General features: G+C 48.3%; 1 protein-coding gene across 1 annotated transcript; it reads right to left on the bottom strand.

The window, feature by feature from the left end:
• Positions 1-514: 514 nt before the first annotated feature.
• On the bottom strand, positions 515-6,654 carry MCL1 (MCL1 apoptosis regulator, BCL2 family member). The gene is made up of 3 exons (XM_053278573.1): positions 5,884-6,654; positions 2,452-2,699; positions 515-2,007 (listed from the first exon to the last, which is right to left on the bottom strand). The coding sequence occupies exons 1-3, from the start codon at positions 6,587-6,589 to the stop codon at positions 1,891-1,893; spliced, it is 1,071 nt and encodes a 356-aa protein (XP_053134548.1). The 5' UTR covers positions 6,590-6,654; the 3' UTR covers positions 515-1,890.
• Between the last annotated feature and the right edge of the window lie 7,229 nt (positions 6,655-13,883).

Below are 13,883 nucleotides of genomic sequence, written 5' to 3'. Positions count from 1 at the left end.
AAGTGCTTACTTTGAGGCACGCTTATGGTAATAGTTTAGTGGACTAAATTATGCAGTAGGTTGAAGATTTAAGTATAGGCAGAGTTCTACTGAGAAAACAGAGAAAGCAGAACTGACCGTCACATGAAGGATGCAGACTTCCATGGTCTTGAAAGAACACGATGATTTCATTGCCTCCTTGGGTTACACCTACTTAGCTTGAGCAATGTGGGGACTGCAGGCAAGACGCTCAGAGGAAGAGCAGGGGATAAGGAACAACCCCTTTCAAGTGGCCAAGAGGCTACTTTTAGCCCCAACAAGCCCCCAGCCAAGGGAATGTGTGTTTTCCATTCCACCTTCCAACAATAGCAGATCTGAGATTGCTACCCTCTGCCACGCCTCTGTCAGGAGCAGCAGGGGAAGGGGAGGCCTGCCGAATGCTTTAGTTTGGTTCCAAGTACAAGACAGTACAAATACACATTTAGGCACCATTGTTTCCATGTTTCTGCCTCAACACAAGGCAAACCACCACCACAACTGTGAATTGTTTTATTAGATGTTTATGTAAACAAGCAAGCCTGACCATAGCACCATGTTGAGTCTCTATGCTTTGCTATTAGATACTTCACATCAGCCATGATTTGGTCTAAACAAAGCTAACAGTACAGTGAAGACTAAACTCGACCTAGTCCAACAACTGCAAGCTCACTTCAGCTCTCATAAAAGTTAAAGCCATCTTGCTACAACCCTCTCTAAGGCAATCTCTCCCTCAAGGATTCAGTCACTTCGTGTGTGTGCCACGCTGCCGTGCACTCATTTTACATGAGTCCTGTTATTCTTCCAGAAAAGTACAACATTCATTTACAAGTGTAGCTCACGCATTTCTGACTAAAGAAAAAAAAAGTGTCAAAATTAAGTATGAAGGTAAAATAGTTCAAAATGCCTTGACTAAAGGAAAATAAGAGAACATCCAATGCATTTTTAAAGGCTTTCATCTGAAGCCAGCTGGTCAGAGAGAGAAAGGTAATCTAATTGCACCAAGAAATAATGTTAAGTACATAGACAGAACTTTCCAAAAGGCCCCAGATTTTTGCCTGTTAGAAGAGGGCTAAAGCACAAGAGTTTCAAAAAGCCATCACATTCAAACACCCTCTTTACAACGTTGTCCAAAGATAAAGCTCTGAATATGTACACTGTACAGTTTCTGACAACACACACAGATTTCTCCTCAATGTTCCCATGAAGTTTTGCATGTATTTATGGACTATGCTCCATGTAGCTGAATGTGATCTGGGGAGCTCTGGCAGTGTAAGCTTCTGGAGAAGGGGAAGGAGAGGTGAGAACAAAATGGAAGGGCTAACGTACAACAGACAGCCCTTAACAGGACACAAGGGTCAGATTTGAGGTCACTAGGCCTTCTCTCCACCACAGACACCACACGCCTGTGCAAGCCAAGTTAAAAGGCATTCTGCAGCATACACCTGGACATCTGATTTTGCACAAGGCACTTCAGCCCTAACCCTACTCCTTGGTAGTTCAAGACAACACGTGGCCTATGATCACAGCCCTGTGCAAACGGAGTCCTTATGTGTCAAGAGTTCTTATGCCAAGCCCAATGCAGCTGAAGGTTAGTCCAAGGTGGGGGGGTCAACTGGGTTTCAGTCCTCTTATCTTCCTTTCACGTGGCTTTGGGAGGAAGCGGAGTGCCCGTTGCTTCGCTTTCAAGATCTACTCCCATTTTGCACCACCTCCTTGCTGGTTACCTTCTATAAGTGACTGTTCATACCAAACCGTCCGTGGGATTTCTAGATGTTTATTCTCCCATCAACTTGCAAAGAACAGCTCAGTTTTCTAGTCACAGCAGGAACAGAGGTAGTCCAAGCTAGCTCCCTACAGGGAGCACCCTTTGGCTCACCGGATCATGTACGCCAAACCTGCTCCAATTCCAGCGACGCTAGCAAAAGCCACCAGAACATTTCTGATGCTGCCTTCTATGTCCTCTACATGGAAGAATTTAACAAAGCCCTCCTGGAAAGGGAGAAAGAAAAAAAGCAAGCGTTAATTGCTTATATGTACCTGTAGCCAAACACATCCTGAATGGCTTTAAGACAACTAACAGAAGTATGCAATATTTATCACATGGAGTATTCTTGTGCCCAGCAACTACCTGCCAGTGCTGGAGAGGTTTTGTATAGCAAGCAATTGCAGGAAAGAACAAATCTGTGCAGAGTCTTTATAGCCCCATCTTGGATGACATTTTTAAGAGTCAAAGTTCCCGTCGTGGAAAACTGGCACACTCATAACTAAGACATCTCTGCAAAGATCTCAGGACACAAATGTTCAGCCTTTTTGCTTGAATGACACAGGGAGACAGCCCTGAAATGCAGGATTCTTTGGGGAGGTTCGCCTGGAAAGCAGCATATAAATGTAAAATAAAGAATCAATTCTTGATTTCTGCTGTGATTCACTCACCCAAGCATTGTGGCTGACTAGCCATTCTCGCTTGTCTGTCACTAGCACATCGGTGATTATTTCTGCCAAAGTGCTGATGCAGTTCTCCTGATTTATGCTCTTCAGATGTTTGGCAACAAAGGCACCAAAAGAGATGAGAGTCACAATTCGGCCCCAGTTTGTTACACCATCACTGAAAACATGTGTTGCAATTTCTGACATAGTCTTCAGGTCATTCTCCTCTTTGATTTCCATCTTCCTGAGCATTCCTGAACAAAGATGAATGGGTGGTAAGCATCAAGCAAGCACTCAAACACATAAGAGAATCCACTATGCCTGTTAAATACTGCTAACTGAATCCTTTGAGAGAAGTATCACCCACTCCTCCAAAACAGGGAAGACCGAGAAAGAACATTCGAGTGTGAGTTTTACCAAACAATATTACTGTTAAGCATTAATACTTCATAGGAACACGTACATACGAAAAGTGTTTTATAGCTGCTTCAGATCAGCCAGTGTTTTGTGGCTTCTGACAAACAATTTGTCAAACTCAAAAACTTGCATAGCTCCTATGTACTACTGATATATTGGGGTAGCCTTGACCCAATAGGGGAGGTTCGTTCCTGGGCGGATGGAGCCCAATTATCAGCCCAGACGAGAGGAGTTACGATCAAAGCTTTATTTACTCTTAAGTAGTAAAGGTGCTGCTTGACTAATGTCAGAGAGCAGGACACAGGACCATTACAGAAGGCAACACATTTATAGTCACAAGTATTCTTCAAAATGCAGCTGCATAGCAATCTCATCATCATAATTGGCCAAGGTTAGGGAACGTGTGCAGACTGCCAGCCAGTTCATTCCAGCCTTATCATTCAGTGGGTTACTCTGACTTTAAGGGAAGGAAAAGTACCAGTAAACAGTTTACAGTTTAAGAACTACTGACAAGGCTCTTCTCGCAAAGCCTTGAGCTTAGTTAAACATAATGGCGTTGCTTATGTCAAGCTGTGCACTTCTATATCTAATTTGCCATACATCACTACCAACTGCAGCTAGTCCAAAGCTCAGTGCCAAGACCTAATAATGAGGCTGTCTACAGTGCTTTAGACCTTCATCAAGACAAAGTCTGGACACTAACTACTCATAATAATTTAGATCTTGGTTAGATGCAACCCAACAGCTGTGTTGTGCAGCTCTGCTATAGGCCATAGCTAATAGGTGCAGAATTTCAACCCTCCTGCAGATGTTGGACTACAACTCCCATCATCCCTGACTACTGGCCACTGCAGCTGGGATTATGGGAGTTGTAGTCCAAAGACACCTGGAGGGCTGAAGTTGAAGAGCCCTGGCTGACAGGAATTGCCAAGAGTAGCTCAAATTTAAAAGTTAACAGGAAGTAACTCAAACCAATTCCCACCATCATTCAGGAACAGGGAAGTTGGAATTCATATCTCGGAGTTGCCTCAGAGAACTCTTTTTATTCTACTGCAGTGAGGCAATTAATTCAGAAGGCTGAAAGCCAACCAACGATGTCCACTAATGAAATATTTTCCCATGGAACTAAAGTCCTAGCCCTTTTTAATCCTGGAGACAAATGCCGTGGGAAGTCAATGCCATTCTGACTACTTAGGGCATGTTATGCAGAGAGCCTCTCCAAAAGGCTGCCATTAAGTCAAACTGCTGCTCTTCTCTACTGCTTTTGCTAATATTTTTATTTATTTATTACATTTATATCCCTCTCTTTCACTGAGGAGCTCAGTGTGGTGTACATGGTTATGTTTATCCTCACAACCATCCTGTGAGGTAGGTTACAAAGGTCTGATTATCTCAGCAATAAGGCAACAGGGAAGGACAACCACACCATTATGGGAGAATGTCCTGACCATGCAAACTATGAAGATTCATTATGTATGCTCCACCAGGAGTGGTCAAATTACTGTGGTTATTGCAAAGCTATTTCTGCAACTCTAAATATTTAAATGCACTCGTGTAACTATACTAAACAAGTCTGAAAAATTCAAGAGCAAATGCTAGCAAACTGCAAACCCAATCTGCAGAAAGTTATAAGGAAATTAGCTCATATTTTAAAAAGCATTTGAAAACCCACCTCTTCACTCAAGCCTTTTTGTTTAAATTGTTTAGGTTTTAATCTGTGCTTGATTTTAAATTCTTTTAAGTTTTTGTTTATGTTTTTAACTTGTTTTTATGTTATTGTTAACCACCTAGAGACTGAAGTTTGGGGCGTTGTACAAATCTGATAGATTTTTTTTTTAAAATGCAGGTGCTAATCTTTGATCACCATGTTTACATTGTGTTATTTTTTCAATTGCCAGGCAGAGCAGGATGTGAGCAAGAGCGCTAATCTATAACCAGATTATCTACTCTGCAGGCAAGGGCTTTCCCCCTCCCCGAGAACAAAGTTCAGTTTCATTTCTGCTGGTGCTTTCAGGATGACTGGCTGCAACCAAAAGGGGGGGGGGGTGAGGAGCAGGCTGAGGCACAGCTGAACTGCCACCACCACACACACTCCTGGCTAGCAGGGTGGGCTCACAAGCCTGAAATCCATATTTAAGACCAAATCCAGCACTCTGTCATCAACTAACCCTGCTCAAAGGCAGAGTCCTTCAGTCTGGGCACAGCGGCTGCCTCAGGATCTATCCCTTCAACAACACCACCACTTAACTGGCTGACAACATCAGATAAAAACCCCAACCAGTTCCTTTCCCCAGGACCTCTGGCCCCTTTTCATACACCTTCCCATCAAGGGTTCTTCCTCCAGGCAGCCGGTCCATTCTGGCCAGCAAGCAGCCAGCTTTGAAAGTGGTGCCACTTAAATTTAGCAGACGGAGAGCAACTGGCCCTGTTCAAGCCCATCAAAGTGACTTTGCAGCATTTGTTGCTAGCCCCTATGGGTTTTGGGGTTTTTTTTACATTTCATATCCCGCTCTTCCTCCAAGGAGCCCAGAGCGGTGTGCTACATCCTTAAGTTTCTCCTCACAACAACCCTGTGAAGTAGGCTAGGCTGAAAGAGAAGTGACTGGCCCAGTCACCCAGCTAGTCTCATGAGGCTGAATGGGGATTTGCTTTGAGAACTGTTTTTTCGGTTAAGAAGTGGGTTATAGAGAGCTCTGTTACCAGATTTGGCTTTTTAGAAGCCAAATTTTGGGTTACGGCTCATTTGACTCACGAGTATACCCAGAGTGGCAGATATTACCGACAATTTTCCCCCTTCCCCCTAGTTTATCCCCCTCACCCCCTCCATTCCCCCATTCTTTCCCTTGACCAGACCGCCCCCCTCCAAACCGCCCCCTCGAAGTCTTCTTCATTGATGAGGCCCCCGGGTGCCCCCCCACTCCCCATGCCGCCCTCCCTCTCCCCCCAGATCAGGCCCCCTCCTCCTTCCCTCCCTTCCCCCAAGGAGCCCCGGCTTCCCCAGGTGAACTTCCATCGCCTCACCTTGGAAGGCCAAGCGGTGCTTGTCGAGGATGCCGTCGCCCACCCGGCGCAGCGTCTCCAGCGCCTGCTCCAGCGCCGCCGAGGCCTCCTCCGGGCGGCCGGGGCCGGTCCCGAGGCGCTCCCAGAGCCCCCGCAGGATCTTCCCGCCGCCGCCTCCCTCGCCGCCTTTGCTGCCGCCTCCTTCCGCGGCGGCTTCGCGCAGGTAGCGGCACACCAAGGCCAGCGTCTCTTTGCGCAGCTCGTCGTCTCCGACGCGGGGCCCCGGCGGGGCTGGCTGCGGGGAGGCGGAGGAGGGCGCCGCGCCGGCCTGGGGCTCCTCGGCGTCCGGCTCGCAGCCGTCGAGCTCCTCCTCGGGCGGGCGCCGCGAGGCCTCCCCGGCGGCTCCGGAGCCCATCATCATCCCCAGCGCGCGCGGAGGGGCCCCCTCGAAGGGCCCCAACAGGGGCAGCCCCCCCAGCAGGGGCCCGGCGCGAGGAGGCCCCCCGCCGCCAATCAGCGCGCGCGCCGCCGCCGCCTCAGAGGGGCAGGGCCCCCTCCGCGCCGCCGCCGCCGCCGCCGGGTAGGGGCGCAAGGCCTCCGAGAGGCCGTTGGCGAGGGGGGCGTCGGCGCGGCCTACCCCGCCGCCGCCGCAGGGGGACGCCGGCGAGGAAGGGGCCATGCCCGGGGCGCTCCCGCAATACAAGACCATCGCCTTCCGATTCAACATGGCGGAGAGGCAGACACTCAAGCGCGGAACTCGCACGTCGTCCAAACTGGCGGGGGCGTGGCGAACGCCGGCCCCCTTTTATACTAGAGGCTGGCCTGCATCATCTCTGACGTCACCAGGAGCGGCCCGTCCGGATGAGGGGGGTGGGGGGGAAGGAAAGGGCGGGGAGAGGAAGGATTGACGGCCCGGGGGACCAAGCCGAGGCCGGCCTGCGCAACAATAGGGTTTAAAGAAGAGGGGCGGGGCCAACGGGGAAAGGGGCGGGGCCGACAAAGAATTGGAGAACAAATGCTGGGACGAAAGCGGCTGTTTGAAAAGGAAATGGAGATTGTAATCTATGGTTATATCCGCAAATAACCGGAAAACAATGCTGTAATGGAAAAGGTATTATTATTTGACTGTATTATTTGTCAGGCGCCATCTAAATGTATGGAATAATATATTATAATCTCCCTCTACTACACGAAATCTATTTCATACATTTAGGTGGCTGACAAATAATAATACAGTGGGGAGGTCTTTGCCCCGAGGGGCTTACACAATTCTATACTATTGACAAAAAGGAGGTGGCCAAGGAAAGGAAAGCAGAGCGAGGCAGGCGCGAGCAGGGGAAGACGACGAGTTGGTCTCAGTACAAGGGGGTAGGTAGGTCCCCCAAGGGGTTTACGATCCATATAGCCCAACACAGGGGTGACAAGATGGAAAGGGGAGACGGAAGCAGGGGCAGACTGGGAAAGTGCAGACACTGATTTTAAAAACCAAAGTAAGGTCATCCTTCTATAAGAACCAACTGAAATCACACAAAGTAGTGAGCAAACTTTCAAGCTCAACAGAACTCTTCTTTAGGCTGAATTTCAGGCAAACCAATGGCAGGGCAGAGGGAGAGAAAGCTGGCTGAAATAGGGAAGTCCCAAAGCCTGCAGTGTGCAAGGTTTGAAAATGGTGCGAGGGGTGCAGCTTTAATCCAATTATAGAAACTGCTGGCTGCAAGGCAGAATTTGGGGCTGTTCTGCACCTGGCAGAGATTAATCTGAACGTGCAAAAAGGTTGCTGTGCTCCCATTCCCTGCCCCCCCCAAATGGTTTTGGGCTCCCCCTCACGGACAATTTTTGTCATCCCGCCCCCTATGTTATTTTATTTTTATTTATTTATTTTTAAAAACACATTTCTATACTGCCCCAAACTGTCTCTGGGCGGTTTATCAATCAGCCCAAAGAAGAGTTCTGCAGAACTCAAAAGCTTGCTCACAACTTTTGTGACATTTTAATTGGTCCTAATAAAGGTATTACCTGCCTATGGCTTTTGGTTATGTATTTTTTGTAATGGAGCAACAGGACTGCCGATGATTTTGGTGCTGTTGCCAGATTTGGCTTATTTTAAGCCAAATTTTGGGTTACGGCCCATTTGACCCACGAGTATACCCCTTAGGTTCTGTCATCACCCCCGGGGACAGGGGCTATGCCCAAGACTTGACAGAAAAGGTGATTTTCAGCAGAGGAGTTTGTGTCTGTGTTGGGTGAAGAAAATAGTCAATCTAGGAAAGGAGAAGGAATTTTAATGGGGAGGAGATATGCAGAGAAAAACAGTGGGTCGGGGAGGGGGTGTCTGAATTCCAGGCAGGCTGCCGTGCTGTGACTCATGGCTGGAGGATGCAGCCAGGCGGACATGGGTACAGTTATGTAATGTTTTCACAAGAAGCGAGGGAGGGAAGTCAGAGAAACAGCTCTCTTTTCCCCCACTCTCTCTCTAGCAAATGAAAACAAAAACAAATGTTGGAAATTTCCAGTAAATGTGGAGAAAAAGCCCCCAAACCTCCTCTACAAAAGGAAGCCAAATCTCTCTATCCACATTAAACTTCCAATGCAGACGGCCATGGCTCAGGAATTAGGCTATCAGCTTTGCATACAAAGAAGGCACCGGGTTCACTCTCTGCCATCTGCAGTTGGAGAGCTGCTGCTGGCCAGAGTTGACAGCACTGGGCTAGGTAGGCCGAAGGCCTGACTCTATATGGCAGCATCATATGCTAAGTAAAGAAGTCATCCTACAGTGGCAGAACATAAAGTTTAACTGGCATCTCTCGGGAAGGCCATGATCTGTCAGGCAGCTTCATACAGAGAATTATTCACCCACAGACAGCCCCTTGTATCTCACTGCTAAAGATGGCTTTATTTTCCATTAGAAAACAACCACAAAATAGTCCCGGATAGGGCAGTGGAGTGCAATCTGACAGGCACACAACCGGAAGCCATCGATGCCCTGGTCCTTCAAACCCTTCCTCAAAGTCCTCCTTTAGGCCATCCTCCCTCCCAGACTCCATGCCCTATGGTGACTGATCCAAAGTGTAGATCACTGAGATAAATCACGAGAGAGAAGTACACATCAGGCGGTATAAAAATATGATAAATAAACACATCTTCTCCTGTTTAGTCCTGACTTTATCACTCCTCCCCACCTCTGCTATCTTCTCTCTGCCGAATTATAGATTGTAAGCCCCTCAGGGCAGGCACCTACCCTGTTCTAGTTTGTAAAGGGTCGGCCAGCTGGCTGGCACTCACACTCTCACTCTCTCTGACATGCACACAAGATTGCCATTTTTTCTTACTACAAGCTCCTTGGGGCAGGGAACAATCCTGTTCTAGTTTGTAAAGGGCTGGCTGGTTGGCACTGCCTGCCCCCCCCCCTTTCTCACACACACACACACACACACACACACACACACACACATATATTGTCCCAATTTTTTCGACTGCAAGCTCCATGGGGCTGGAACTCGCAATCAAATTTAAAATGTATTATGTATCAGTTAAAACAATATATAAAAGCATACACTGGTGAACATACATCATCAAACAACCACAGAATGTTCCTCTAAATGAAGGACCATTTCTGACCCAGAACGGTCTCCATCCAGCTGTTGAATCTGCCAGGGCCCTCCGTTCATCATCTCAGGCCCTGCTCATGGCCACGCCACTAACAGAGATCCGATTGGCGGGGACTAGAGACAGGGCCTTTTTGGTGGTAGCCCCTCGGCTTTGGAACACCCTCCCTGGAGAGCTTTGCCATGCTCCCTCCCTCAGTGTTTTTAAAAAACAACTGAAAACACATCTTTTAAAAGAGGCTCTTTAACGTTTCACCTGTTGCGTATATATGGTTGGTTCTTTTGTTTTTATAGTTCTTAGTTTTTAGCTTTAAGGATTTAATTTTGAATTTTAAAAGCAAATTATGATTGTAGTTTTAGCCTGGATTTTGTTTAATTTGGTTAATGTTATTAATTTGATTTTATCTTGTAACTGTCTTATAATTGTTGTGAGCCACCCTGAGCAGTAATGTACTGGAGGGGCAGGGTATAAATATTTTAAATAAATAACCAAATAAAATATAAGAGAATCACCACTTTGAAAGATACCTCTTTGCTTAGTTAGCAGGGGTGACTCATTGTCTAGTTAGCAGGGCTCTTCTCCCACTCTTTGCCAATGTTGAACACCCATGTTCAGAGGCAGTCTACCTTCAAGCACCAGTTGCTGGGGAACAACAGCAGGAACAAACTATTGTTTTTTTTTGCAGTCTCCCTGGAAGCATTTGGCTGCAAGAAACAGGATGCTGGGCCCTTGGTCTGATCCACACAGCTTCTCTGACATGCTTAGGCTCTAACATGGTGACAGGAGAGGCTGAACCTGAACAGGACTGAAAGGGAAACTTGGGAGGAGGTAGAGAAGAAAGGTGGCGTTAGGAAGGAAGGTAGGGAGAGGGAGGGGAGGAGGAAAGGAAACTGGGAGTGTGGACTGGAAGTAGTGCTCCCCCCGCCACCTTCTGCTGCATCCCATCTTTTATTTATTTATTTATTTATTTTCTAGATCGCCTGACACAGAAATCTCTAGATCACCTGATATAGAAACTTCTATGCTGCCTGATATAGAAATCTCTAGATCGCCTGATATAGAAACTTCTATACCGCCTGATATAGAAATCTTTAGGCATGTTTTCATACACATTTCTACCATTTGGGGAACATCCTGAGAGCCAGTGTGGTGTAGTAGTCAGAGTGTTGGACTAGGACCAGGGAGACCTGAGTTCAAATCCCCATTCAGCCATGAAACCCACTGGTTGACTCTGGGCCAGTCACTTCTCTCTCAGCCTGGTCTCCCTTACAGGGATGAGATGAGGATAAACATAAACCAAAAACACCGCTCTGGACTCCTTGGTGGAAGAGTGGGCTACAAATGTAAAAATAAATCAAATCAAATAAACCCTGCTGGTAAAATGCATAACAGTAAGGCAAAAGAGATGTAGGAGACAGTGGGATTTGCAGTGCCGTTGCTGATGGGGTAAACCAGCTGGCTTGCTGGCAGGGGAGGACCTGGCTTGGCCCAGTGGCTGGAACAGAGTCGTTTGTTTTTTGAGTTGGGGAGTTTCACAGGCTCCCTTTCCTTTTTGCTTCTGTGGGGACAAGAATCATGACATAGGGAGCTGCCATATACTGAGTCAGACCACTGGTCTATCTAGCTCAGCATTGTCTTCACAGACTGGCAGCGGCTTCTCCGAGGTTGCAGGCAGGAGTCTCTCTCAGCCCTATCTTGGAGATGCTGCCAGGGAGGGAACTTGGAACCTTCTGCAGGCAAGCAGGCAGGTCTTATCCCCTAAAAGGAACCTCTCCCAGCCCTCACAGTCTCCCATTCAAATGCGATACTAGCTGGATGACGCTGGGCCAGTCACTTCTCTCTCAGCCTCACCTCCCTCACAGGGTTGTTGTGAGGAGAAACCAAAGTATGTAGTACTCCGCTCTGGGCTCCTTGGAGGAAGAGCGGGATATAAAATGTAAAATTAAAAAAAACAATGGGGAAAAAAAGTCATGCCTGCTACCACAGAAAGCACCACACAGGATGCTGCTGCAGCAGCTTTGGCGGAAGGAAGTGTGTGTGCAGCTCCAGCAGTCCTCACAGCTGAGATGTGCAAAAGCCTCCTGCTGATTCTGCACAAAAAACGGGGTCAGGACCTGCCAACGTTGGCGAGTACTCCGGCCTCCACGGACTCCAAAGGGCTGTCCCCGGCAAGAGCGGCTTGCAACATGCAGCAGGGCTGACAGCCAAGGCGGGGGTGCTCAGGGCTGGGGAGAGAGGGCCCGACCTGCGTTCACCCCTCGTCCTTGCAGCCCTGCAGAGCGAGGGAGATCATGAAGAAAACGGGGGGCGGGGGGACACTCAGATGCTGGGGGACCGGATCCTTTGAACCCTTTCGCTCCTGCCTAGGGAGTGGGGCCCGTCGCTCATGGCAGGCAGAATGTCTGCTTTGCATGCAGAAGGTCCCAAGTTCCCTCCCTGGCAGCATCTCCAAGATAGGGCTGAGAGAGATCCCTGCCTGCAACCTTGGAGAAGCCGCTGCCAGTCTGTGAAGACAATACTGAGCTAGATGGACCAAGGGTCTGACTCAGTATATGGCAGCTTCCTAAGTTCCAGTGACTTAGTGAACAGCTACTGTTCTCTTAACAAGGGCTTGTAGTTTAGGCAGCAGACGGCACATGTGGGAGAAGAGAAGTGGTGGTGGGGGGCATGAATTGGCCCTAAGCAGGGTCTACCCTGGTTGACATTTGGATGGGAGAATACAGGCAAACACTGGAAGATATTTCCCTCAGGGGATGGGGGCCGTTGCTCAATGGAAGTGCAGCTGCCTCCTTGCATGTAGAAGGTCCCGGGTTCCCTCCCCGGCAGCATCTCCAGGTAGGGCTGGGAGAGACTCCTGCCTGAAAACTTAAGAGAGCTGCTGCCAGTCAGTGTGGGCCATCCCGAGCTAGACGGACCAAGGGTCAGACTCAGTATGAGGCAGCTTCCTCTGTTCCTAAACTTGGGATTCCAGGAGGAGGAGGAGGAGGAAGGCCCCAGCCTCATAACTGACTTGGCCCCCAGGTCTCCCACAGGCCTGCTCAACTTTGGCCCTCCTGCAGATGTTGGCCTACACCCCCTATAATCCCTGGCTATTGGCCACTATGGCCAGGGATTATGGGAGTTGTAGTCCAAAACAGCTGCAGGGACCAAAGTTGAGCAGGCTTGAGCCAAAGCAAAGGGACGAGGGATGTGTGATGGCAATCTGCAGGTGGCGGGGAGAGCTCTCCAGCTCCCTTCTCTTTTCCAAGTGGTGTTATGGACTGGAGATTTATATTATATTATATTATATTATATTATATTATATTATATTATATTATATTATATTATTTAAACTTTTATACCACCCCTCCAAAAGGTTCAGGGCGGTTTACATTAAAACACCATAAAAATCAGTTAATAATTAAAAAAAAAACAATAAAGCATAAAAACAACCGTCTCAACCTCTCAGTGAAAGCTATTTCTTGAGAAGTCTGAAGGACAGAGTGGGCTGGTGGGAGGCTCCTTAGAAAAAGCAAGAAATCAACGCTCAGCCTTGGCCAGCCTGAGACTCTCCAGCTGACGCTGGACTACAGCTCCCATCATCCTCAGCCACACTGTGGCTGGGGATAATGGGAGTGGTAGTCCAACCGTTGGCGAGCCTCAGAGGGAGCACCCCTGACTTCGACTGAGAACCATTTAAGCCAGCAGTAGGGCCACCTTTGACACACCAGCTGCTGCTGAACTAGGATGCCCATCCTCACCCATAAAATGTGGCTGAGGATGATGGGAATTGTAGTTCAACAGCTGGCGTGCCAAAGGTGGCCTCCTGCTGATTCAACCAATAAGTGTAGAATAGGATTCGGGCTTACTCAACTTTGCCCCCCCCATCAGTGTTTTTGGACTACAACCCCCATAATCCCTAGCCAGAATGGCCCACAGCCAGGGATTATGGGAGTTGTAGGCCAACGTCTGCAGGAGGGCTGAGCAACCCTGCAAACTAAAGCTATCTGCTCATTCTTAGAAGACGAGGCCCACCGTAATATTTTATTTTCTGACCCATTTGGGGATCAGGTTTTCCTAGAGAAGAGTCGCAATTCCAGCCCGCAAAGGTGGCATATACCATCTGGACAACCAGGCTCTTATGTAACCAACTTCGATGGCTCCTTGGAGATTGCATCATGACTTGTCGCTGTGGGAGGGCACCTGGGGAAACGATGGGGCCAAGCGCCACCAACGCCCACAGCCCTACCTGATCTGGAGAACATACTGTCTTTGTGAGTCACAAAGAATGAGGCATGGCGAGCCCAAACCTGTTGGGCATTGTGCTTGGGAACTGTCAGTCGTCATGTTTCACTTCTATTTTAGGAAAGATGCAAATAGAAGAGCAAAACAAACAGCCTGATAGCTTTTAAAAGAAATCCTCGTCTCCCTCCACC

Source organism: Hemicordylus capensis, chromosome 14, assembly GCF_027244095.1.
Source record: "Hemicordylus capensis ecotype Gifberg chromosome 14, rHemCap1.1.pri, whole genome shotgun sequence".
In the NCBI taxonomy this organism is placed as follows: domain Eukaryota; kingdom Metazoa; phylum Chordata; class Lepidosauria; order Squamata; family Cordylidae; genus Hemicordylus; species Hemicordylus capensis.
The sequence above is the reverse complement of the archived record's forward strand: the minus strand, read 5'-3'. Positions and strand labels throughout refer to the sequence as shown.

Coding starts and splice junctions, on each gene's coding strand:
- MCL1 (XM_053278573.1), bottom strand. CDS start 6,589: ATGTTGAATCGGAAGGCGATGGTCTTGTATTGCGGGAGCGCCCCGGGC. Junction 2,700..5,883: donor GCACCGCTTGGCCTTCCAAG/GTGAGGCGATGG, acceptor ATCTTTGTTCAG/GAATGCTCAGGAAGATGGAA. Junction 2,008..2,451: donor TAGTCAGCCACAATGCTTGG/GTGAGTGAATCA, acceptor CTCCCTTTCCAG/GAGGGCTTTGTTAAATTCTT.